This window comes from Centroberyx gerrardi, chromosome 23 (genome assembly GCF_048128805.1).
Source record: "Centroberyx gerrardi isolate f3 chromosome 23, fCenGer3.hap1.cur.20231027, whole genome shotgun sequence".
Lineage (NCBI taxonomy): Eukaryota > Metazoa > Chordata > Actinopteri > Beryciformes > Berycidae > Centroberyx > Centroberyx gerrardi.
This window is the reverse complement of record NC_136019.1, coordinates 22,698,249-22,725,671: the sequence shown is the minus strand read 5'-3', so window position 1 is coordinate 22,725,671 and position 27,423 is coordinate 22,698,249. Positions and strand designations below refer to the sequence as shown.

Genomic DNA, 27,423 nt, shown 5'->3' with positions numbered 1-27,423 from the left:
GGAGAAGCCAGTATTTCAATTTAGCATGTTTCCTTAATCTCTGATGACATATCATGGTCATTTTATGATTTAGTACAGTAAATATATTACATATTGGTCCTTTAACCATGACCAAACCACTTCTCTAACCTTAACCAAGTTGTTTTAGTTGCCTAACCATAAGATAAGATAAGATAAGATAGCACTTTATTAATCCCCTTGGGGAAATTCAGGTGCCACAGCAGCAACTGGCAGAACAGTACCAGGGAAAAATAAGTACAGAAGATAATTAAGAGAAAAGGTAATAAGATAAAAAAATAAAGGTAATGTACATAATATAAAACTATAGAGACAGTGCAACAATGCAAATAAATGCAAACAATAATAATAATAATAATAATGATAAAAAAGGTGTATGTATATATATATATATATATATGTATATATATATATATATATATATATATATATATATATATATATACAGTACTGTGCAAAAGTTTTAGGTACTTGTGAAAAAATGCTGTAAAGTGAGGATGCTTTCAAAAATAATGCCATGAATAGTTTTAATTTATCAATCAACAACATACAAAGTGCATAAACAGAAAAAAAAACAACTAAATCCAATCAATAGTTGGTGTGACCACCCTTTGCCTTTAAAACAGCATCAATTCTCCTAGGTACACTTGCGCACAGTCAAGGATTTTGTAGGCATATAGTCCAGTGCATGATTAAACAATTATACCAAACAGGTGCTAATGATCAACAATATAATATATAGTTTGAAACACAATCATTAACTGAAACAGAAACAGCAGTGTAGGAGGAATAAAACTGGGTGAGAACCAGCCATGCTCTACTAACAAGGTGAGGTTGCTAAAGACAGTTTAATGTAAAAAATCTTACACTATGGCAAGACTGAGCACAGCAACAAGACACAAGGTGGTCTTACTGCATCAGCAAGGTCTCTCACAGGCAGCAATTTCAAGGCAGACAGGTGTTTCCAGATGTGCTGTCCAAGCTCTTCTGCAGAAGCACAAAGAAACAGGCAACGTTGAGGACCGTAGACGCAGTGGTCGGCCAAGGAAACTTAGTGCAGCAGATGAAAGACACTACATGCTGCCTTCCCTTCGCAACCGGAAGATGTCCAGCGGAACCCTGGTACACCCATCTACAGTCCGGAGAAGTCTGGTCAGAAGTGGTCTTCATGGAAGAGTTGCGGCCAAAATGCCATACCTCCGACGTGGAAACAAGGCCAAGCGACTCACCTATGCACGAAAACACAAGAAGTGGGGTGCAGAAAAATGGCAGCAGGTGCTCTGGACTGATGAGTCAAAATTTGAAATATTTGGCTGTGACAGAAGGCAGTTTGTTCGCCGAAGGGCTGGAGAGCGGTACAAGGATGAGTGTCTGCAGGCAACAGCAAAGCATGGTGGAGGTTCCTTGCAGGTTTGGGGCTGCATTTCTGCAAATGGAGTTGGGGATTTGGTCAGAATTAATGATCTCCTCAATGCTGAGAAGTACAGGCAGATACTTGTCCATCATGCAATACCATCAGGGAGGCGTCTGATCGGTCGCAAATTCATTCTGCAGCCTGACAACGACCCCAAACATACAGCCAAAGTCATAAATACAAAACAATCTCTCATGGACGGCTCATATTACAGATCTTTCTAAAAGAGTGATGAAAATGGCAGGAATGGTTGGACGAATTGCAAAGTTTTTATCTAAAGACATTCTAAAGGTAATATCTCATAGTCTAATCTATAGTCACATTAATTATTGCTGTGCAGTGTGGGGCAATGCAGCTCAGAGAGATATGAGGAGACTGCAGATCACACTTAACAAGGCAGCAAGAATGGTCTTAAGGTGTGGGTTTGAAAAAGGAGTGAGTGAACTACATATTACAATGGGATGGCCCACAGTAGTAGAGCATGTGAGACAACATTCTATAGTACTAATTTCAAAAATTCAAAAGTTTAAAAAGCCAGTTAGTATTAAGGACAAACTGCTATTAGTACGTGATAAACATCAAGTTAACATAAGAATAAGAGATAAAAATCATTATGTCCTACCAAAAATAAAAACTGAAATGGGAAGACGGACTTTTATTTTCAGAACTGTTAAATTATGGAATTCATTACAATAACTCACTCAAGAACAGTACGGCGGTTGGATTGTTGATTGCAAGATTTCAAGATTTAAATGTAGTTATCATCACACTATTGTATTGCACTGTCAGTAGGTTTGTAGAGTGAACACATGTAGATTAATATGTGTATATATGTAGGTCCATACGGGATAAGTGTCAATGTATGTAGGTTATATGTGTCATGCATGTATGTATATGATATATGTGTGTCAATAATTATGTGTTGTATAATATGAATTATTGTATGCTTAAATGTTTTTAATGTGGACTCTTGGAAGATTAGCCAATGGGCTAAAAGAGATCCAAATAAAATCAAAATCAAATAAAGAACTATATTCAGTGAAAAGAAGAACAAGGATTCCTGGAAGAGATGGTATAGCTCCCACAGAGCCCTGATCTCAACATCATTGAGTCAGTCTGGGATTACATGAAGAGACAGAAGCAACTGAGACAGCCTAAATCCACAGATGAACTGTGGTTAGTTCTCTTAGATGTTTGGAACAACCTACCAAGTTCCTTAAAAAACTGTGCGCAAGTGTACCTAGGAGAATTGATGCTGTTTTAAAGGCAAAGGGTGGTCACACCAAATATTGATTGGATTTAGTTTTTTTTTTCTGTTTATGCACTTTGTATGTTGTTAATTGATAAATTAAAACTATTCATGGCATTATTTTTGAAAGCATCCTCACTTTACAGCATTTTTTCACAAGTGCCTAAAACTTTTGCACAGTACTATGTATATGTGTATACATGTGTGCACGGTGGCGCAGTGGTAGCACTGTCGCTGTTGGCACTGGGGGTATGTTCTCCCCATGCCTTCGGTGCCTAGTGCCCAGGTGGGCTATCTCGTAAAAAGGGGCCTTTCTGTGTGGAGTTTGCATGTTCTCCCCGTGTTCACATGGGGTTTCCTCCATATAACATCGGTAAGGACCCTCACTAAAAACATGCAGAAGATCGTCGCCTGACCAGCGACGACGACTGAAGTTGGTCCCCGGGCGCTGTACTGTAAAGCTGCCCCCCGGAGGAAGGACAAGCCTTGGATGGGTTAAAAGCAGAGACTAAATTTCACCGACCACCTGTCAGTGTGTGTGTGTGCTGCATGCAAGTGTTGTGGTGTGTTGTGTGATTACAATAAAGACAAGCTTGCTTGTCCCGTTTCGTTTCGTTTTTATATATATATGTATATACATATATATATGTGTCAGATGGCCTCTAGAGGGCGTCTTTGCCTGCGAGATGCAGTGTTTCCCATACAGAGGCACAAAACACAGAATGGATAGAACGGTCTTTCCACTGTTTTCTATGGTATTTTGGCTGGTACACCAAAAAATGGCATCTATGGTTGGTTTCTATGGTGACAATGGAAGTTTGGCCAATAAGGCCGTAAAGTGTGCTGCCACACAGCGTGAGTGGGTTAGCTTTGTAATGTTACAAGACGAACGTTAAATGAATAAAATGTGATGACTTACCAACAGTAATATAGCGTGATTAAACCCAATCTGTCCAAAAATCCTTGAGTAGGTCCTCGCTGACAGCAAAGCCACGGAGATAGCGCAACGCCAGTTTTCCACTGCTTGGTCCTCGCTGCGACTTGCTGTAAATCGGTTTATACGGAAGCTAGGCCAAGGAGGTTTTATGTAGGAACGGTACACATAAAAATGGCTGCCACTCCGACCATCCAGGAGCGTTGATTAGAATGGGAAAGACCGTTCTATCCATTCAAATTCTGTGGCAAAAAGTCAGAAATTGAGCAGTGTATAGAAATGGATCTAAGTAGATCTCTGATGCGCCTGATGTGCACAACACGTCATGTCTGTCATGTGGAGAAGCACAGACAGCGGACCAGCAGCACTGAACTCAATCCAACAGAGTCTCCGGTTTGAAAACAAAAGTGAAACTTAACATTCCACAATCTGCTCCAAACACGCCTGGGATTTGTAGACTGCAACATGCCTTCTGCTGCCTGTACAGGATCTGTGCTTGTTTGACTTATGCTAACAAAGTTTCAGTCAAAGTTTCAGAGGTTAATATCCATTAGAAATCTCTGTATACCAAAATCCAGAAGGCCAACATTGGTAACGGCAATATGTTACACGTCCTCCCTTATCAAAATCACGTGAAAAAGCACATGTGAATTCACAGCACGTGCATTTTGGACACATGTTGGTTTTCATACAGTATGGTAACATGAAATTTCTCGTTTCCCATGTGAAAATGTAATTTTCCCCTGTGAACTGTCTGCATGGGAAATTCAGTTTTTACATGTGAAATATTGTCACATGTAATAACAATAATAAATTAAAGCTGCAAGCAGCCTGGAAAGGTATTCACAGCGTGCGACCACCCAGTACAGCGACCGCCTAGTACAGCAACCGCCTCTGAAAATCACTCAGGACCGGTGTGAGAAGTGTCCACAAGCGATCAGGAGTGAATGCGAGTCACCATTTATGAGTAGATGCTGTTAATGTGTGATTTCGAGCGGTAGCGGTTAGCTTAGCACAAATTGAAATCGGTACCGTGTTGTCGTTCTTTGGGCTATCAACACCAAACTTGGTACAGTCCCTAAGGGTGCAGTCACCAATGTGCCATGCATACCAAATTTGGTGTCATTTGGACTTACGGTTCAGGAGGAGAAGATTGTCAAAGGTTTTTCAAAATTTCCAAGATGCCGGAAAATCTACCCAGACGGACCTTATGGGTCCCAATTGCAAATTTGTTCAGCATGCCAAATTACAGCTACATACCAAGTTTCAAGTGTCTAGGTCAAACGGGGCGGCCGGGAGGACCGTTTCGATGCATGTTATAGCGCCCCCTGTGGCCGAAATGCAACAAAACCGCTTGGAGACCTGCTTACCGGGAATTGCGATGTGTGCGCCAAATTTGAAAACTTTTGACCAATCAGACGCTGAGCTAGAGCCATTTACAATAGGGCAATAATAACAATAAGAAGAATCAGACCAAAAACAATAGGAATCAGACCAAAAATAATTGGTTTAGGTATTCCCAGCTACGCTGAGAATCAGCTACGCTGAGAATACCTAAAATTTTCATGTGGAAAAAACACTTTTAGCCTATGAATTTAAATTTTCACATCAGAAGTAAGACCTGTCATATGGGATGTCAGAATACAACATGAGAAAAATTGTTCACATGTGAAAACCAACATGTGTCCAAAAACCACGTGCTTTGAATTCACATGTGGGTTTCCACATGACTGGGGCTGTAAAAAATATGTTTTTTTTTAAATATTTTTTTAGACAACTTCAAAGTAATGCTTAACCATGGACAATGAATAACTGTCAAATTCGTTTTTTTCACTTCACATTTTCGAGGTAAAAAAACAACTACCTGGAAGTAATCAGATTATGCTACTGATCTTCAGTAAATCAGAAGGTTATATTACTTGCATTACCATTTTAAGTGGGTAATGAGTAATCTGAATTACATTTTGAAATTGCCCCACCAACTGTGGTTATTGGTTGATCTGTTGAAATATCAATATGCATACAATACAATAATACAATATGCATATGTAGAAATCCATACAGGATTTTTGTAAATACAGAACATAAATACAGTATATTTAGTGAGAGAAATTGTTCACAGTATTGCAATTTCTATCACAGGTTGCACAGGCCGCATTTGTAGTTTTTGAGCACAGGAATATGTGTAATTGTGCCATCTATATTGCACAGAGCTGATATATGGAAAGTCATATAGATTGTGCCATTTATCATTTGTATAACATTTTTTATTGACTAAAAAGACACAGGATTCATTGAGGCACTGTACAGACAAACAGAAGAATATATAGAAAGAACTGAACAACTTGATCTGATGACAGACAGAATGTAAACAGGCACTGCTGGATATTAACAGTAATTAGGAATACAGTTCTCTTATTCTACATTAGGCAGTCCATTGGAGGTCTAAGAGAAAGAACAAGTATCCACCAATTTTACATTAAGAAGAATAGAAATGTTTTGACAAGAAAAACATTTTTTTTTTTAAATCAGGTATGGCATTTGTGATCAAGAGGTAGAATTAATTTAATCTTAAATATATTAACATACAGGACCAATCATATACTCTCAGGCTGCATCCAGATAAATCTTGACCATCCCCCTCCCTGAAGCTTCTGCTTAAAAATTTAAAAACCAAAGACAAAAATCAATGAGCATCGAAAAGGAGATGACCAGGTTGGATTTTCTAGACCATCCAAATGCAGCCTCCCTCGTTGCTGTGAGGCATTGCTGGGAGCTCCTCAGGAGTCACTAATGCACCAGGTACTCCTATGGAAATAGGCCGACAACATGCATATGGATATAAAATTAGTTACATCAAAACTCTAGCAATATTTGTTTTAATTCATTCTTTCTCAGGTTGATAAAATAGATTATTGATAATCTGAGAAAAATAGGACTGTACCCCAATTACGCTACGTCTGAACCGCAGGCCCTCATAGTCAATTCGGAATTGCTGCTCATATCTGAAAAAGTCCCATATTCTACACTTTCCAGTGTTTTATTTTATGTCCTGAGGTCTGTTTATGTGGTGTCATGTACCAAAAACACTCTCAATCCATTTTTACACATTAATTTTCCAGCATCTCTCTGAGCCTTACCAAGAACAGGCTGTTTCTGTCGCTGTGTCTTTAAGGCTCATTAATATTAACAACCCTCTGTTCTGATTGGCTAACCGTTTCAAGAGTGAAAGAGTGAGACACCACAGACACGGCAGCTACAGGTAGGGAAAACTCTCCGGTAATAAACAATGACAACCGCTTAACCGCTTTGAAAAAAACACTTTGTTAGCCTATTATTTCTTACAAAAATGATAATGAGCGAACCTTTGTGACGCCACAAAGTCACAGAAGTCCAAACGGCTCGTTTAGAGGCTCGCTTTTCTAATATGGATTGTGTGGATTTAGTTGGCGACTGTGCGTTTTGATACTTTCACAATTTTTAGATAGCACATCCAACTCCTTTTTAATCAAAGAGGCAAGGGAAATCCTGCTATCCACAATACGGGACCTTTAAGTAAGCCACTTACAGTGGTGTGCATCTATGTGTTGGGTTTGGTGTAGGTCATCTTTTTTGAGGTTGTCCAGTATTGTGACGGAAAAGAGTCATCTTTCCATTTAGAGTGGCAGAAAACCCAAAACAGAGCAATGCCTGAGCCTACTTTCAAGACGTCCCCGGTCTTCAGCGGTTCCAGTTTGAACACAGTTTATTTTCTTGTCTTAATGTCCATCCAGTTAATTTAACTTTAGCCAAGGACTGGGCCAAAAGCGACTCCCCGCGGTAGGTCTGGCTACTTGGCTAGTATCGACCGTATTGACCGGGGCTTTTTCGACTACAAGTGAGCGGCTGTTTTCAGCTGTTGCTGAAAAGTGCTTCAGGCGTGCTGCGGCGAGAATCGATAGTTAATGGTCTTGCTCAAATTTGCTATCTATAAATTAAGGCGGAATCAGCACAATGTCACTCTAGAATCTTGCTCCCACAACTAACTACAAATCAGTGAAATCAGCTGGTGTAATATTTGGTTGGAGTGAAAACCTGCACACTCTTGGGTCAAAATGGCACATGGGTGAATAACACCGCTAAAACAGCAATGACACTCAATTCAAATGAATGTAATCACCTTCCGCTTGTTGAGTTTGACTTGGCAGAAGGAGAAGGCTCCCACCAAAACGTAGATACCAGCTGCTATGAAACAGTTGTAGCCGACCTTGTTGTAGAGGTTGTAGATGCTCTGGGGAGGGTTCTTACTGTAGGGGAGAAAGGTCAGAGATGTTACCAGATCATTTACTGAACAAGGACATTACAGTTTGCAAAGACAAAAAGGTTCGCATCATATACGACACTGAGCAACATATAAAACAAGTTAACAATATTCAGCAATCAGACTGTTCTCGCTATTAAAGGTGCCATGTGTAGCATTTTACTATCAAATTATTAGCACATTCATTCTGAGACATTTGCATAATTACTGTAAACAAATGAGACCATTACAGAGAGATTGGCAGCCTCTGCCGACATCTACACTGCATTTTACATTGTGTACCACCAGTGTAGGTTCAAAAATCTGAAAGAGGGCACTGGGAAATGTGGGCTTAATCTGGAGAAACACTAGAACTAAAAACAACTTTGTGTGAGATTGAGGCTACCAATCGTCTCGACTATGGTTTCATTTGTTTACAGTAATTATACCCAGGTGTCACAATTAATCTGACAGTGATATATTGATGGTTAAAATGATACACATAGCACCTTTAAATATATGGTGTGTGTGTGGGAGAGGGAGATAGAGGATTGGAGAGAGACAGAGGGAGAGAGACGGTCAGATGAGGATGAGGAAGAAAAAAATGAAAAATGTTAGCAATAGAGGAATGAGACGAGGTGAATGTTCACAGTGAGTGGCAGTGATGAAGGACTGAGGATGGGCACATTAATAGGGGAACATAAGTAATGATAAGAAAAACTTCACGAAACTGCATAAAGAACCGAATAGGCCCTTTTCACGTCGTCATGGTAACAGCTTCCATGCTGAGAAAGCGGTGCATTACAACTTCCTGTGGCAAGTTTCTTTGTGCGACTTATTGACAAACCAATCCAACAAAAACAACAAAATTGTAATGTTACTAGCACTAAATACATAATGTAACAAATTAAACATTTTGGACAGGTTATGAAGTGATTTAGTGAAGGCTATAGCTGGCAACAGGAAGTTGTAATGCACCGGTTTCTCAATGCAGAAGCATTGAGAAACAGAATGTGAAAAGGGCCTATATGCAACATTTTGAAAAAAAACTTCCCTACTGATATCTGCCATTTAAAGTCATTTCCAGAGAAAATGAGACTAGAGGATGTTAACTGATACTTGCATGATGCATATTCTGAATGTTTCTTCCCCTGCTATTTCAACACATTTTAATCATCCAAGCATTTCATTAGTTTGAACAACGACGACACGTCTGGAATACTAAGGTCACACTGGGCTGGGAGAAAGCAGTCAGGATTCAACAGGGATGTCCTATTTCCATCTACCCATCCCCCATGTTGTACTCCCCTCTGTGTGTGTGTGTCATGTGAGGCTGACATGTCTGAAGCTACTGTTCCACTGTGAGTCAGGCGCACCGTGACAGTCAAACAATTGTGTGTCTTTCTGCAGAACGACAGAAAACAGATATCGGTCAGTAGGATGCTCATGAACATCAACACGCTTCGACACGTGAAACATCTACTGCACACTGCGTTGTCTTTTAACTCCTGTTTCCCAAAATAGTCCAACCCTGAGGGAGAGGCCATGGCTGAGGCTGCATTGCCTTCACTGGCAGAATACGGGGTCTCAACGCAGACCTTTTCAAGACCTTCATTCCTGGATTTAAAGATTTTTGGTTGCTGTTCAAGATCATGTTTGGTGATAGTTGCTGGGCAATAAGACTGTAAACTAGGCCATATCATTCATTTTCCTTCACAACAAATATATGTATTTATTCAGTATTTTATTTAACAGGGACAATGGGCAATTACATCTGCTCATCTTTTTCCCTGGACAGGTGAAGGAAATGCAACCAAAGTTCATGTTCAAAATAAAGCCCCAGCTGGAGGGCTCAGGCCCAAACTGACAAAATTTGTCAAATGTTGAAAGATTATTACGATTACGATTTTTCCATAGTATCACTTATATGCATCCATCTTTGTGATAACATTAAAGTGAATGGTAAATAATAACACAGAATATAATGGTGCCAGTCACAGCACTGAGCCATCGCTAATCTGATCCAGAGGTTGCTCATCACACTCAGAGCAACCTCTGGATCACAAGTCACAATCAAGCCAAACTACATGTCTCAATCACTGATGTGATTGGTTAATATAGGCTATTACCAAATTTTAACATTGACCCAAATCAGTGCAAGTAGTACCATGGCAGGAAATTTGATGGTATCATTGTAACTATGTGTTTTTGCTTGTCCTCATACTGTTGTTAAGATGGATGTCTAAATGATTCATATCCTATCTCGAGGGAAACTTGCATTTCAAATGTCAACCCTTCACTCAATGAGGCAGCTTCACTAAAAAATTAAGGCATCCAGTTTCATTTTAATAGGCCTACTACAAGTAAGCCTAATCAAAATAAATCTAGATAAAAATAAGCATTTTGTGACCAAAGAGGCGTGTGGGTTGTCACCAGACAGAGGTTAAAATATATTAGGTGGAGATATATGCAAATACATTCTTTTAGTTTATCCTCTGTCGCCAAAATGAATGATAGAACGCAAGCATGCTACACAACTATCAGAATAAAGTTCTTTGAGAATATGGCATCTTTCATCACACTCAGAAACGATACACTTTGAGATACCATAAATTCCCTCAAAGTTGTTAAGATTCTTCAGTCAAAAATGCCATATCAATCAAATTTTGAACTTTCTATATCTGGCTTCATTCTATTGAAAATTCTAGTGTCCAAAACCATTCAAAATGATTTGATATCAGCAATCGTGTCGACAATTACAAGTGCCCAGGCCATTTTTGAGTTACTGCAGTCAGAGATGTCTGGTTTCAACTTTGTGGAGAAGATGGCGCTGCTGTTATGGCATCAGATCTTAATGGTGCGATCAGTTGTTGGGTTGAACACAGTCTTCTAGAGCTGGCCTGATTTTTGTTACGTCTCACACCCTTGATAAATATTCTATCTTCTGCATTAGGCCTGTATGGTTAATCTGGAAACAACAACAGGATTGAATACATTTATGTTGTTTTTAAGAAATCTTGTAAGCCATCGTTTTACTGCTCAATTTTTTGTTGAACATAAGAAAGTAGAGATAAGCCACCAACTACTGTAAAATAACATGGGTTGGTTTTCCTCTTGTCCTCTCCAATTTTTTGAGTCACCCGCCGACACTGGTCTAGTATATATAGTAGGGGTGTAACGGTACACGTAATCGACCGTTTTGGTCGCCAAATCGTACCGGACCGTTTCGGTACAGGACTTTCGGTACGGTGCAGATGTGTACCGAATGCAATCTTAGTAGGCTTGTTTTGCGTGCGGAACATACTTCAAATCAGAGTTCCCACACGAACATATTAAGTGGCGGACCGGAAGTTTGTTTAGTCTCCGCCTCGCACTTTGAGCGCACTACACAGACAGCACGCTTAGCTTAGCCTAGCCTAGCCTAGCCTCTGGCTAGCGAACGTCATGGCCAATGCAAACGATAAGCCAGAGCTTGAAAACCCTCCCTTACCGTTAAGGTCTCCTTTGTTCAGTAGTGATCGGGTATGTTTCTGGCAACACGTCAAAACTTGATAACTCATTTGAAACGGCACCACGCGAATGTGAATATCACTGCTGCAAGGAAAAAAACGAGCGTAGTGCAAGCGCTGCTCCCTTCGTCATTTAAACAGCCTTTCGCTGGTAATAGAGAGCCTAAGTCCCTCCCCTTCCGGTGGACCACCATGGGACCTTATTTCGGAAAAAATATGTACGGTAGTCAACGGCGAGAGACAAATAATTGTTTGATCCCGTTTGAATTGTGCCATGAATTACACATATGATGTTTTGTCAATTTAAATGATAATTTTGCAAGTCAAGAAAGTCGCAGTTTGTGGTAAAACTGTTGAACTATAAGACTGTAAAAATACGTAATTAGAAAGACTACACACCCAAAAGTCGCGCAAGTGACGTAACTTCCTCTCTCCACAAGCTACCCAGAGCCGCTGAAGCTAAGTCCCTCTCAGATAGCAGGAGTATTATACACAACCTGGAAGGTAGACAGTAAGAATGGATTTAAACTGGTTTAGGATAGTTTTAGTACAGTGGGGGCTAACGTTAACGCGATGCCTGTGTGTTTCCTATGTTTCGTTCCATGTTGGTGTTGGTGACGTATATTGTGCGAGACGAGAGATGTAGTTCACTGAGCGGTTTCACACAAAACTAAACGTTACTGTACTGTTTTACAACAAACTGCGACTTTCTTGACTTGCAAAATTATCTTTTAAATTGACAAAACATCATATGTGTAAGTCATGGCACAATTCAAACGGGATCAAACAATTATTTGTCTCTCGCCGTTGACTACCGTACATATTTTTTCCGAAATAAGGTCCCATGGGGGACAGCGGAAGGGGAGGGACTTAGGCTCTCTATTCAGATCGGGCCAAAGCAATAACAAATGCTGCACTTTAGTCAATGTGGAAAAGTTCATTTCCTAAAAAAAGAAAAGATTATTATAGTTATTTATATTTTTTATTATATTTTATATATTTCTTATTATATTTTATATTTTGTTTAATTTATTTGAGAATATTTTATTTATTGGAGAACTTATTAGTAGTAGTTTGCAGCAGTATTCTATTTTTTATTCTATTTTATTTTTATATATTTTATTTTTTATTATGTTTCATTTAAAATTTTATTTAAAAAAATTATAAACTGTTGATGTTTACAAAAGTTCATAATAAACGACAAGCAATTTTATGTTTTGCATTTTTTCCCCTTACTGTACCGAAAATGAACCGAACCGTGACTTCAAAACCGAGGTACGTACCGAACCGTGATTTTTGTGTACCGTTACACCCCTAATATATAGCGATCAGACTGGAGGCCCAACAAATTGTGTCTGATCCAACACACCCACTCTCTCAAGAATTTGCCCTCTGGGAGGCGCTATGAAGTTGTAAGAACAACCAGGAATGCATACAAAAGGTCCTTCATTGCAAAGGCAATCACCTGAATTCCTAACATTGCTCACATGTTTTGATATTGTTGGCTATGTCTATGTTTTCTTATGTGTTGTATTGTATTGTAATTTATTTATTGTATTGTGTCACATTTTAACCAACCTGTGAAGCCAATAATGTTCCATTCTATTCTATTCTAACTTTGCACTGAAAAAGCCAGCAGGTCCGTACTGTGTGTTGTGGTGATGTAAGTAGTGCGATACCTTTCACGGACTGCAGAAGTTCCTTCTTATATCACTGCTGTTTAAACAACTTTACAAAGCAATTTTACATTTTGGACAATAATCTTTCTGTCCATCCACCTGTCCATCTACTCATAGAGCAAGCAACTGTAGGCCTATTAAATCTCATGACAACTTTCATACTTTTTAATTTATTAAATATTTTTACATTGATATTATTTACTTCCATTGTACCTTGGGGTGCTCCAGTGACAAATAGTTGGAGAGCGAATGAGTTCTACTTCATTGTAGTGCTCATGAGCGTGAAAAGGTGCTTATATTCTCATAAAATGAGAGTGCCCGAGTGACATGAGTGTCCAAGGCAGTCTTATTGCCAAGGATAGAGACACTTGGTCACATGAGAGCACTATTCTCTGCAAGCTTATAATAATAGCATTAATAGTATGGGCAATTAATCATAATGTCTTAGGTTTCTCATCTTTGGACAAATTAGCACATTGTGCTTGGACCCCATCAATTGGCGTTTGCAGCTATATTGAACCTTATTTTTGTATGGAAATTGGGCATGTGCACGCTTCATACCAACATGGACTATTATTTGGATTGTAAACTACAAGAGCATTGCATCAGAACTGGATTTTGAAATGCGCAAGTCTGCGTAACGGCACAGTGTTCACGGCAGGACTCGAAATAGAAGGCAGGTGTCAGATTGTAAAAAACTATCTAGAGTCAACAGGGTTACTTGGCTATCGATGGAGTAGCTTGACTACAGACCTGAATATGTGCTGTTAGCTCTGGCTGGTCATGGTTAGTTAACTACTAACCTGAGAGGCTAACAATAACTGACAGCTCTCATCTCCACACAAAAGTATTCATAAAACTTAGCCATATATCCATAATCTGTGATTTTGTTTGCCATTAAATGAACAGCTATGTGAAAACTATGTGAGTATTTTGTTGGGATGCACCAATATGAAAATTGTTGGCCCATACAGATTACCAACACAATTTCCATTACACAGCTACCAAGTGATGTCGTGGAGTCTAGTATTTATTTTCAACAACATTGATCCACATACAGTAAATGCCTAACCTTTTATGGTTGTAAAACTTGCCTATGAAAGCTTGCTCGCGTTGAGATACACATTTTTTCTCTCAGAACGACTTGAGAGATTGGATTGAGATTGGATTTGTATAATAAAATAAACCACTTGATAATAAGAAGTGAGAGAGATCTGGCACGATTCATTCATACTCTATAATGGGGAACTGCATAGGCCCTGTGATCTCTGGTGGCCTGCAGAATTACTGTGCCATGTTATCTATTTTGGCATAATGGTAGTTATTAAAAAAATATAAAACAGATCAATCATCTTGCTTTTGTCTTATTTTCTGAAAGCTTTAAATTTTGGGCAGCTATGCCCACTGCTGTTAAACAAAATAAAAAATAATTGCTCATGGCAAACCTAGCGATTAGCCTACATGCATCATCTTAAGTTTTTTTTTTTACATCTGCAAGCAGCCAAACTCCCCTGTCATACTATATTGTGTGCATGAAATAATAAGTCAAACAAATGTTTTCATAAGTCAAGTTTTGCCTAAGATGTGCCAACAGCTGTGCCAGTTGTTGACCAGTGTGATAGACTAGCAGAGGTAAACTGTGTTTCTTGTGACATCTATTGGCAGTAAAACAGAACTGCAGCTTACATATAGTCCAATGCAGATCTAATGGCCTGCCAGCGTATCATTGGCAAGATCAGTAGCCGGCTACGGCAAGGATAAGAGAGGAACCCTCACCAATTGAAAAATATCTCATAGACATTCAAAATGCCCTGATCAGTATAAAGTATCAATCCATTTCCTTAATGTCACAGAATAATAGGCTACATATTATGTAAAAAGGAAAATGGGAAATAGAAATTGACATCTAGGAGTAAATCTGTAAAAATGTTCATCGTATTACTCAAATATATGGAAAGAATATCAGTGGAAGGTTATTCATAGATTGTTTTTAACCCCTGACAAAATAGTGATGATAAAGCCAGAAACAAGCTACTGCTGGAGAAGATGTAGAAAACCATATTGTCCGGTCCTGCCATAAATTAACAATTTTTGAAATGATGTATTCTTATAAATAATGTATTAAATATCTCTTTAAAAAAAAAAACAAAGGTTCCAATACTAGGGTGATTTCTGGGGAGTCTGAGTATTCAGATCATATCTTCATATTTCATATCTTTTGACTATACTGCTGACCACTGCAAAGAAATGCATCATGGCCCGCTGGCCTGATGTTCACACTCCAACTATGGAAGAGTGGATGGGCAGACTCAAAGAAGTGTACCTAATAGAGAAATTGACATACAAAAAATATTTGAATAAATGTGGGAACCTCTCATAAAGCCTTTGAAATAAAGGAAGAACAGCGACAATATGTATGTACAGTAAGCATATTAGTGTGTCTGTATGTATGTTTATGGGTATATGATACAATTGCTGTTGTTTGTGTTTGTGGCCATGGTTTAGAGCAAGTAAGTACTGGAAGGCTGTATGTTGTAGGTTGTATGAAAATGTGGCACATTTGAGTTTAGAGTTTAAGGCACTTTCTTTGCCAAATATACAGTATAGAAAGAATTAACAAGTGTGATGAGATGTACCATGGGATGGTACATGATAATGGATAAAGCAGTGAGATGGTTTCGACAAATATGAAACTAATGAGCCAAATTATAGCACTGTGGTGCTATAATTAATCTCAAAACCAAACATTTTGAAAAGCCATATCTCCTCCATTATAGTTCAAATACCACATTACTTTGTGTGCATGTGCAGCTACTGTACTGTACTGACACTGTATCTATATCTTCTAGTTTTCCAGACTTTTTGTGCAATTCCCAAACTTTCCAACACCTTGAACTTTTTGAATTGATTTTCCAGATCTTTCCAGATTTTCCAGGCCTGAGTAGGAACCCTGAAAATATAGCAGCATAGTGGCCTAGTAGTTCAAGTCCAGGTCAAATGTAAATGAATGGTTCAGATTTACAGATAAGCACCAGAATTAGTCTACATATACAGTTCAATAGCCTGAACATTTTCAGAATTTGAGACATAATGATGATCTGAACAGTTTATGTTTTCATCAGCACTATTTCTTGTGCCTTCCCTTCCATTCCTTGGCTATCCAAACATAGCTGTGGACATATTTTGGCACGAACAATTTTAGAGCATTTATGCAAATGCAGATTATCTAAAGTAAAATCAATATCCTAGAGTGACTCCGAAGACAACAGAACTAGGATGTTAATCTGTGATGCGATGTGACTATTTATGTAGTGGATCCACTGAGACGAGTTGGAAATTTAGTGTCCATTATAAATGTTATTTGGTTTAAGGTTTTACACCAAAACAAGCTTCGGTTCATAGTTGTGATAACTGTTCTGAAGCAGAAAGTACACACAACCCAAGAACTCCTGTCCAGTCTCATTATCAGTCCAACAGTATCTCCAGACATCACAGGTCAGAGACTCTCACTTCCTGTTTGTTTATGCGAAACATTTCCCCCATATTATGATGATGATTATTATGATTTTGGCTTTACAAGGCCTTGGGAAAACCCACATCATGCCTGTGTGGGTACAACATAACATTAAAGGGCCTGAGCAATCCATTTTCCTCTAGTCTCGCTTTAGCTCTGGAGCAGTAGTGGCAGTTTAGGAAGTAGATAACTCATTTTTAAACTGTTCCATTTTTTTTTTGGCCATTTTAATTTTCACATTTATTTTCATGTGGATGGGGAAGTGACTGAGTAACACAACCCCTCCCTCAACAGCTACTGTCCAGACACTAGGACTACAACTATAAACACATTACCACCATACTGCAGTGTTTGAAGGCTCCATAAACCTGCATATACCCCCAACTACACACCACATATTATGTTTTGAATGTCTTAAGTCTTATCGGGACTGTAGAGGAAGAAAGCTAGAGTCAAGTCATTAAGTAGAGGACTTACTCTCCATGGATGTCTCCTTCACTCAGAGGCACATCTTCAATCAGCACCGCTGAATGCGTTTGGAAGAATATCCCCAGCATTGCCTGAGAATACACATGTATTGATCAAAATAGGCTATACGTATAGTTGCCTGTGGAGTGCCAAGCCCCGATATCTGGCGTTCACTCATATTGAGAGAACGTCACTCCATTCAAAATACTGTCAATTTAAAGTTGTCTTGCTCATCGGCATGGGTATACACCTCGAACAACATCAGTTAAACCCTTTAAGACATAGTTACTGTCTTCTGTTGAATTCGGCATATTGACAATCCACCACGCAGCACTTTATTTCAATACAATTTCAATTTTTAGAATTGGTTCACACTGCTCGCTACCGCCCTCCACGGTGTATTTCGGGGAAGGGAGATTATGGGAACAACAGCCGTAGTTCTAAAAGTTGCAATTTCGTTTAAGTAAGCGTTGATTGGTGGAATATATGTTTGCCGAATCCTTACTCGATCCTATTGATTCAGGAAAGGTAGTAAGCTTGTGTGTATCGTTTACCGAAAAGCAAGGCAGCACTAAATTGCCAGGTTTTTGAATGGGGTTTGGTGTGACGTTCTCTCTACACACAAGAGAATGGGATGTAACGGGGATCAAAAGGTTGCGAAGTTTATAAAGTCAAGCTTACCAACATGATGACTCCCCATATGCTGATGACAATCCCACAAGTGGCAAGTTTGGGACCGCAAATCAAAAACGCCATTTAAACACTTGGTTAAAGGCTTTTAAAGGAGTTTAAAAAAAAACAGCTTCAGTCGAAGTACTGCTGGAGTTGGCCTGAGTTGGTTTGGTCAAATTGCTGTCACCAGTTCAGTCAGGTGACTTCGAGTGCACACCGGAAGTATAGTTTAGGGGTATGTTCAAGAGGCCAAAGAATAACTTGGTTTAGAAACAATTGTTCCTCGTGTTTTGGTTATTGACTTCATTGTTTACAGTTTGATATGCAATATAAATTAAACCGGAATAATGTAGTTTACCATTGAGGATACTTATTTCTACTTGTGTGATTACAATTGTGATTACTTGTATTTTATCCTGTATTTTTCTCATTAAGAGTAGAAGTGTAACTGCTACAATTAATACAATGATAAAGTAACAATGTGTCCTCTTTCAAACGTTGTAGCAACAGATAAAACCCAAGAAACTAAAACTGTTACAATCCGATACAATGTAACGTGGAATTGGGACCAATCGACGTGCAGGGGGCATCGGCGGCGCGTGGTGACGTCCGCTTACGCTGCCTTCAGGTGCTGTTGGAAATATTCCAATCAAATTCAGCGCACATGAACAACCTAACGAAGTGGCAAATACGAGTTGGAAACATTATGATGGTATGATGATATAACATCGGGAAAGTCTGGGTTGCCGAGATGTGACGTTAAGGGGACAGAGAGCATGAAAGTTATGGTGTTTTGTTAAATAAATTATTGTCATCAAAATATCCAACAACTTTACACACTTCCCCACATGAATAACTTTTGGCGAACAAAACAAATTATAACATCAGTTACACGCCAGATGCGTATCTTCTCTTCAGTCTGCTGCAGCACAAAATATTTCTGTGCTGCTTGATTTCTATAATAAAACGACAGACACAAAAATACATTTCACTTCCCATTTTGTTATTGTTGCCAGTCAAAAGCACTTGAGTGCACGGCAAGTCGTAGTAATGTACTTGGAAATGGGAATTTACGAGGAGACAGAGAAGGCAGCATCAGCCAGTCCGTTGTATTTTGTGTCTGAACCTGGAGGGAAGCTGCAGCTGTAATGTAATTAAACGAAAAGCCAGGACAGGTTGTAGCCATGCACCGGACTGCTGAAATGTTGGATTTTTCCAGGCATCAGCACTGATAGTGGAGGAACAGCAGAACATTTAGCTGCTACCTGCTGCATCAGGAGGAACGGCGCATGCTAAGCTAGCTAGCTAGTTAGCGCCTTAGCTGTGGTTCAGTCCTGTTCGAGGCATCATTCAGTTCTATCGAGTTCAGCAGAATGACCTCAGCCTCCACTAAAGTAAGTCATTTTAGGACATGAATCACTGGGATGTTGGTTGTCACTGTAGAGTTTCTATAATCCAGTTTGAATAGCACATTATCCCTTCTACACAATTGCATTAGGCACCAAAATAAAAGCCCCTCCAAAACGGTTCCCACTGCTGGTCTCTGAAAGCCTGGAATATTTTGTTATATATAAATAAAGTTTTTAGAGGTGTATTCGGGAAAGTCAGGGAATTTGTTGGATTTTCTGGAGAAGTCAGCTAATGCCAGGGAATTTTCAAATGGGTCAGTTTACAGGAAGCAGCAGCACGCATTTTCCCCAATTTGTGTCACATATTCATTGCATTCGAGAAATGTTTTCAGTCCAACTGGAGTGGAAACCAGACTGAAAAACAACATTAACAAACCAGGAAGGAAGAATAGTTTTAGGTCATGGAAGCGCTCTGACTTAGTTATGATAAGTTGTGGAAAAGTCATGGACTTTTGCATCATTATAGTAGATGATGAATAGATTGACTGTTTGAAAGGCAGTAACCTGTATAATGGCATCAACCTACATCTCAAGGAATTAAACCACTTAAATTTTTGCCTTAGTATCTCACACATTTTCTCTTCTATCTCATCTCTTTTGTTTCTTTTAACACACACACACACACACACACACACACACAGGCCCTCCCACTCAACTACTAACACTCTCACTTCCCCTATAACTTAATTTTCCCCATGAGTGCTATTTCAGTTTCAAGTGTTATTTTCATCTCATTTACATTTTCTCTCTTGTTTTCTATTCCTGTATTTTATCACTTCATTCCTATGTTTTATCACTGTACCAATAAATAATGGCAGTCTCAATATATATTGCCACACCAGATGGGACCAGTGAAGCCCGGGGTGCCTATAGTAAATTAGTTGATTTAATATAGTTGTCTGTGTTTATTCTTCAGGTTGGGGAGATCTTCTCTGCAGCAGGAGCAGCCTTCACCAAACTAGGAGAGCTCACCATGCAGCTCCACCCTGTCGCTGACTCCAGTCCTGCAGGGTAACACACACACATACAAACTAATGGTGGTGATGCTCAGTATTCATTTGAATGAGAGCAGGCGTAGACATTTTTTTGGAGGATTAGGGGAAAGTGACCTCCAAAATCCAAGTGTAGATAGTTAGAATTGGTTTAAACTGCTTGCTACTGCCCACCATGGTGTATTTTGGTGGAAGAAGATTGTGGGAATAACAGGCCAACCTCCACTAAAATTGAAATTGTATTGATAAAAGTGCTGCTCAGAAAAGGTCTCGAGTCATTTTAGGAGGTATATACCTTTGTCGATAACCAATACCACATTAAATTGCCACATGTTTTAATGGAGTTTGGCCTGAGTTCTCTCTATACAAGAGAGAATGGTTAGCTTTTTTCCTGCTTCTCTCCTAGGTGGTGAGGTGGATCAGAGCCTAGTTATTTTAACCTTTGACATTTTCTCCAGTTTGACATCTCTACATGGAAACTTATCCCATGTCACCTCCACTATCACTTTGTCTACAACTGATAACATTGTAAGGCTGATTATGTCAACAACTATTATCAACATTATTTTTTCATGATGCGTTTGGCCCTTACTCTGTTATCCACATTGATTTTGCCAATGTTGTCCATCACTGTCGCACCCGTAATTGCTCATCTTCATTGCCTCATAACGTGTCACCTCCTATTAACCAGGTGTAAATGCTTTGAAAAGTCAGTTTAGATCTCATCTCTGTCTTTCCTCCAGTGGTCAGATAAAGAGCACAGTGAAGAGGAAGTTGTATGAGGACAGTGGTCTGCCCATCTCCTCTGACGGGCCCAAGAAGGTCGTCAAGAAGGCCACCGCTGCCATTGCCATGGCAACCCAGGGCACCCCAACCATCATCTCCGTGCCAACAGCTCAGGTTGTCGTGGCAACGGGGCTCCAGGGCCCCCCGTCTGGTCAGCCCCCCATGAAGAAACAGAAGACTGCAGGTGAGTCACACAAACTGAAGGGATCCAGCATGCACTTCCCAGTGCATCATGGTCATCTCTTGAGTACAACATAAAACATACATGAACATTGTTTCATGCATGGACATTGCATGAGACTAAAAGTTGTTATGTACTGCCAGCTGCCCAGAATGTACTGTCAAATGATGCCTTTGTATGGTGCACCACCAAGCAAAACATCCTATGGCAGCCATCTTAAAGGGAAAATCCACCCTAAAACACTGTAACTGAGCTATTGGCAATGTACCTTGCATTTCTGGGTCCATTTTGTTGTTTGGTGGTGTATTTTTCCTATTTGTGTGGATAATTGGCCAAACGTAGATGACATCAGCACAGCTACAATGGGGTTGGATAGCAGAAAATGATTCAGCGAACGGTAAACATCAGGTTTTGGTGTCAGTCCCTCAGAATCAAAGAGCAAGGGCTTCTTTCTAGAGCCACTGTTGTTTTACTGTTCAACAATTCAACAATACGGGAATAAGTTCATCATAGAAGAGGAAGACATACCAATTTCTCCACCAACAGTAGCCTCAATAGACTAGAATGCAAAGCAGCCACAAAATATTTTGCGCTTAAGGGGCATGACTCTCATTTTTCCCAACTGGAAAAACTTGCTCTGTTCTTACTATCACTATCGCTACTGCTCTCACCACCTACACCAACAGCTGGATGCAGTAAGTTCAGGGATGTTCTCTAGGGATTGTTGAAAAGCATTTGGGGAAATGTAGGAAATAATTCCTGGACTGAATTGAACATCACAAACTAATGATATATGACAGTGTAAGAAGATCAGAGGGTGGAATAAGTCATGGATAGGCAACCATGGTCCATGAAGGGCCAAGAGTCTGCAGATTTTCATGCGAACCAAACACTACACCAGCTGATTTTACCGATTAGCACAATTTCAACCAGAGAGAGGGGAACTAATCAGTGAAATCAGCTGGTGTAGTGATTGAGTGGAATGAAAACTCCCATCAACGATAGCTGGAAGTCCATTGAAGAATTAGCACTACGTAATGTCTAAATATAATACAACCAGGCTAGAAAAAGAGAGATGCCTGAAAAAGATTGTTGTGCTGTGGCTGTAGATCCATTCAGTAACTTATAAGTAAAAGAGAATATTCTGATAAGGTGGATGTGTTAGATCCGTTTATAGGATTTCTAGGCCGAGTGAAATCTTCGTCACACAATGGGGATGTGGTTTCAGCTGAACTGGGTTGGGAATCGTATACATGCAGCTACTACTAAAGGGTAATTTATGCTGCTATGCTAAGCGGTACTTAGATGCAGAAGCAAAAATTACCTTTAACCCTAGCTTCTACTAGATACGTTGGCTAGTGTGCAAATCAGATGTGTTAACAAGACAGTGATGGTTAGCTGACCAGATACTATGGTTAGCTAGCTAACAAGCTGGCATTATCTAAACACAAAATCAGTTGGATATATCAGTGATGAAATGATAAGTTCCCAGTCAAAAACAGCACAGAAATTAACTTGTTTAGACAACTAAATTGCGCATTTAGGAACTCAATTAGAAACAGAAATTAGCCTGCTGGCTAGTTAGCTAGCTAACAGGTTGTTCAGGTTAACTGAGCTGACTCTTCTCAAGCTACAACTCTGTTTTAGAATAGAGACTAGCGCTAAATACAGGACAGCTTACTGTGTCACAGTGACATCAGTTTGGAAACAAATCTACATACAGAATATTCACTTTTACTTATGACATCACTGAATCATCATTATCTCTATTTTTCTAGCCTGGTATATTTGGACATTATTAAACCTGACCTGCAATAAGCGATTTCAGACCCTATAACCAATCCTGAAATTAACATGTGCTATGTGGAGATTTCCTTGACACAATGATATAAATCAAATCCACACACGCGGGGCCAGCTGTGCTGCTGTTTTCACCTCTTTTCTAAAGCTTGTTGTCAAAATCCAGACCTTCTCGAATCTCCTCCTGACCCATTCAGTAGCTTTTCATTTTTTAAAAACTAGCTTTGCTCCTCCCTCGCTGTTTAAAAGCGGCACTCCCATTCCTGAAAAAAATTCTCGTAATGGCGGAATCAATGAAGTGAGCGAGTAAACTTGTTACCTACCTCTTGTGGGACATGTAACCTTCAGCGGGAAAAAATCTGGCTAAGCGAGACTGGTAACTGGCGACACTTCTCCGTAGGTATAGTTAGCTTAGCTATTAGCCTTTATGCATGGTTTGTCCTTGGGGTTCTCTGTAGTCCAGTAGTTCTGCTGTGCTTTATTTACAAATGTGTTGTGGTTTCTGTCACCCTCTAGTGGTCGGAAAATCGCTTATTGCAGCTTTAAAGCTGATGCTTATTAATGTACTTTTTTCACATTGTCCACTAATGCTACAACTAATTTTGCTCTTCTTTTGTGTGTGTGTGTGTGTGTGTGTGTGTGTAGATGTGACACTCAGTGCTCTGAATGACTCGGATGTCAACAGTGATCTGGTGGACATTGAGGGACTCGGTGAGGGTTCCAACTCCAAAAAACTCAACAACTTTGATCAAGGTGAAGCTTTAATTCATGAACACATACAGAATAACTGAAATAGACAATATGTGAAAGAAAAGTGACTTTTTGGCATACACGTTGATCAACTTACTGTCGTGCAACAGGAAGATTGGTAACGCTTTTACCTTGGGGTGCTGATGTTGAGTTGAAGGTTACGAAGACTGAAATCCAAGCACAGTATTTTACTTTGTTGTAACTTAAGCCCATGTGTTTTCTAAAAATAAAATAAAAAGGATGAGCAAAAATTTTACGGCAAAAAACACTGCAATTTGCTTTGCAGTTTTTGAGAAAACCCACTGCAAAATCAAGTATTTTTGTTTGCAATATTCGCTGACTGTAGGGAACTGAGACAATTCCTCACAAAAAATCCTTACATTTTGTCTCTACAAGTGTTAAACTGGGTTGAAATCTGCTGACACAAATTAGGCCTCATTCACAAAACCTTAAATTATTCTTACTTTTATTCTTGAGAAAAGTTTTAACGTAAAAACAATGTAGGATTCATGACGTGCAAGGACTTAATTTTGTTCACAATTAACATATTGATGTACAATCTATTATTGCTTATATGTTAACATTCATAACATATATGACATAAATCATGTATCATACATTGATCAATGATGACGCCTACAAAGAATACATCCATTGAGTGAGTTTGACCATAAGAATGTTTCAAATCACCCCTGACTGTTCTTTATACCAAAGGAAAAAATCAAAGTGATAAAAAATTATGAATGCTGAATGTAAGCACAATTTAAAATGAAATCTCCTTACAGGTGCAATGGCCACTCGCATTAGGATCAACACTATCCTCAAAATACACTTGGCACTAATTACCCAAACAAAATGTTGTTAGTGCTCATTGTGAAAACACTGGCGATATACATAGAAAATTCACTTGTGACTTGGCCTAGATTAAAATAAATATATAAATATATGTATTTAAGATGAGCAATTTGATTGGTCAATAACTGTTTTCTACCAGTATTTAAAGCTGCTCTGCCTGGTTTTAAGAAGGAAGTGGTCACCCCCGAAAAAGATAATGATGAAATTGATGTAAATCAAAAGGTTTATGATATAGTTTAAAGGAAAAGTTCACCCCAAAATGCAAATTCAGCCATTATCTACTCACCCCCATGTCAATGGAAAGTCTATTGACGTTTGCAGGAAAACCAAACACAGAATGTTAGCCGTGTTCCATCTCAGTCTTTTAACAAACTATTGAAGTTAACAGGGAAATCTTTTTACAGCTCCAAAAAAAGCAGAAAATGTCAATCAAATTTCTCCCAACTGCTGCAGCATAATTCAAATGTTAGGTAGCCAAACTAGTTCAGCTTGAAGTATTTGCAAATGATTACTAGTGATAGATGAGTGTGAAGATTCTTCTCACCAGAACTCTATAGTCACAGCTTTAAAGATGTTTTTTTTTTCTGTCTCCACAGATAACCTGAACCTAGATTCCAGTCTCATCATGAATCCCAGTGACCTTCCTCTCCTCTCCCGTTGACCTTTCACCTCCTCTGGCTCTTTGTTCTCGGGGGCGTCCTGCGCCGCTGCTGTTGTGTCGGGTCTACCTGGGTTTCATTCGGATCATCAAAAAATTTAGACTTTTTTCAACTTTATTCTTTCTTTCTTCTTTATTTCCCTTTACTTGAATGTCTGCCTCGTTGACTTTTGCTTTCTGAAAAATCCAGGAAATCTTAGAGGACTGATTTTAGTCAGCCATGAAGCTGCTCTAAGATTCGTTCTTCCTGTGTATTTAAAGAAAAGCCAGAAAGCAAACACAATGAAGAAGAGAAACGTCTGGAGGTCTTACGTCTGCATCTAGAAGATAAAACACTCCTGTTCTGCCTTCCTGCTTCCTCATCCAGACGCATTTATGTTGCATAGAGAAAGCTCTTTAATATGAGAAAGCAGATGTTTGTCTTCATTATGTAAATAGTACTATTTAATAGTATTTTTTTGTTTTGTTTAATTCAACCCCTTGCCACATTTTGCAAATTCATTGTACTGTCAGATGTTAACATGAGTCTCAGTGTAGCCCAACATAACACGAGAGCAGGACAATTACAATTTAGCATACGCATTGCAGAGAGAGTATGAGTGATGATTTATGTTTTGTAAGTGAATTGTCTAAATTCCTTCCTTCCTCTGATCTTGCCAGCAAAAGTCTATTGGAGGTTACAAGAAAGGAAAAAGGTCATTTTAAAAAAAAAATTGTCATACAGTTTTGAAGAGTTGTAATAATCTGTGTTTGAGAGCCACAGTTGACTCTTACCCATCACAGTGGTATGGTGCAACCAAATAACCATCTAATAAGGATATATCATGCAAGTATGTTGTTCAAGTCACAAGCCTTTGTACATTTAGGGTTAACCATGAAAATAATAATGGTTATTAAGGACACTTCACATGAAGTCAAATAATGTTCATAAATAGCATTTGAAAATGTTAACTTTGGTACTTGGCTACCTGTATATCATGCCATGAATTCATGTGTGTGAAACAGGAGTCAAATTTAAGATGGTAGATGTTTCTCCTGCCAAAATGTCTCTCTTTATCTCTTTTGGTTCTTATCTTACATTTCCATCCATCTGATGGCCTCCTGAACAGTTTTTTTTTTCTACAACAGTTTCAAGAGATCTTAAAGTAATAACCCATATTCACACCGGACTTACCAGTGCATTATATAATTATGAGGCCAGTCAAGTAATTTGTTCCTTCTCTCTTTATAAGATTAAAAATACTGTTTGCTCTGGTTCCTTTAAAGGTGTACAACTCCATGATAAACCAGACCATTGTAGTTTAGTAGAGACCTTGCTCTTTAAGGGGGAGTGACTGTGGAATTGTTGTTAATATGCTGAATGCTGTTTAATAAAGTGGACTTTTAGATTTTACTAAACATTTAGTCTTTTTCGTGTGGTCCAGTACTCTTTAAACTTTGTTCTGCTGCTGAAGACTGTCCAAAACAACCACTACTTTTCATTCCGCTGCTATCTTAAAATATGAATAGCAACACATAAAAGGCTAGTGATGAATGTGTGCAGATTATTTTCAGCATATGATCATTAGGCTATAAAAACATAACATGGTGCATTTACATTTACAAACATTTAATAATATTAAAGTGAATGAGTATTGTTTACTTAGATATAGGGATGTTATGGATAATGGTGGAGAACAGAATTAATGGTTAAAAAATAATTACCCAATTATATCAACACATATTATAACAGTACAAAAACCCCATATTTTCAATATATTACATGATTGTTGAGAACAAAGTACACCTGATTCTTATTCCCTTCTTTATCTTACATTTTTATAGGCTTTAGTATGATCATGTCTGGAATGTGTAAAAGGGCTAGATTGATGTATTTGTTTGCCAATATTGGGCTTTAATTAAGAATCAGATATTAGCCAGGCAGTGTCGTCCACCTCTGATATGATGGAGGTTCCTCCCTGATCACAGCTACAGAAAAACAGTCTTGAAACCTTGACATGACAGTTGATTTACTTTGCACATTTTATTTATTCATTTAATTGCTCAATAATATACAGTATTTGTACATTTATTCTTGATTAAAAGGCAGTAATGCATCCCAGCGTTTCCCTGCCATTGAATAGGTCTTGGTGGGTCACCCTGCCTTAAAGAGCTGCCAACTGTAAAATAATTTCATTAGTCTGGGTTTCAAAGGACAGTTTTAGTGTCCATGATGGTCTAAATGCTGTTTCAGAGGCTTTTCTACCCTGACAAGAA

At 38.9% G+C, this 27,423-nt stretch overlaps 2 protein-coding genes across 2 annotated transcripts; one reads left to right on the top strand and one right to left on the bottom strand.

The window, feature by feature from the left end:
- Nucleotides 1-5,841: 5,841 nt before the first annotated feature.
- On the bottom strand, nucleotides 5,842-17,877 carry rnaseka (ribonuclease, RNase K a). The gene is made up of 4 exons (XM_071924097.2): nucleotides 17,746-17,877; nucleotides 17,074-17,156; nucleotides 7,775-7,901; nucleotides 5,842-6,423 (listed from the first exon to the last, which is right to left on the bottom strand). Exons 1-4 carry the CDS (start codon nucleotides 17,818-17,820, stop codon nucleotides 6,406-6,408), a joined length of 303 nt encoding a protein of 100 aa, XP_071780198.1. The 5' UTR covers nucleotides 17,821-17,877; the 3' UTR covers nucleotides 5,842-6,405.
- A 953-nt stretch (nucleotides 17,878-18,830) lies between these two features.
- LOC139930809 (BPTF-associated chromatin complex component 1-like) lies at nucleotides 18,831-26,559 on the top strand. Its single transcript, XM_071924098.2, has 5 exons — nucleotides 18,831-19,130; nucleotides 20,062-20,156; nucleotides 20,881-21,107; nucleotides 23,550-23,657; nucleotides 25,106-26,559. The coding sequence occupies exons 1-5, from the start codon at nucleotides 19,110-19,112 to the stop codon at nucleotides 25,168-25,170; spliced, it is 516 nt and encodes a 171-aa protein (XP_071780199.1). The 5' UTR covers nucleotides 18,831-19,109; the 3' UTR covers nucleotides 25,171-26,559.
- The last annotated feature ends 864 nt before the right edge of the window (nucleotides 26,560-27,423 follow it).

Coding starts and splice junctions, on each gene's coding strand:
- LOC139930809 (XM_071924098.2), top strand. CDS start 19,110: ATGACCTCAGCCTCCACTAAA. Junction 21,108..23,549: donor GAAGAAACAGAAGACTGCAG/GTGAGTCACACA, acceptor GTGTGTGTGTAG/ATGTGACACTCAGTGCTCTG. Junction 23,658..25,105: donor ACTCAACAACTTTGATCAAG/GTGAAGCTTTAA, acceptor CTGTCTCCACAG/ATAACCTGAACCTAGATTCC.
- rnaseka (XM_071924097.2), bottom strand. CDS start 17,820: ATGGCGTTTTTGATTTGCGGTCCCAAACTTGCCACTTGTGGGATTGTC. Junction 17,157..17,745: donor TATGGGGAGTCATCATGTTG/GTAAGCTTGACT, acceptor GTGTATTCTCAG/GCAATGCTGGGGATATTCTT. Junction 7,902..17,073: donor GAAGGAGACATCCATGGAGA/GTAAGTCCTCTA, acceptor TCTCCCCTACAG/TAAGAACCCTCCCCAGAGCA.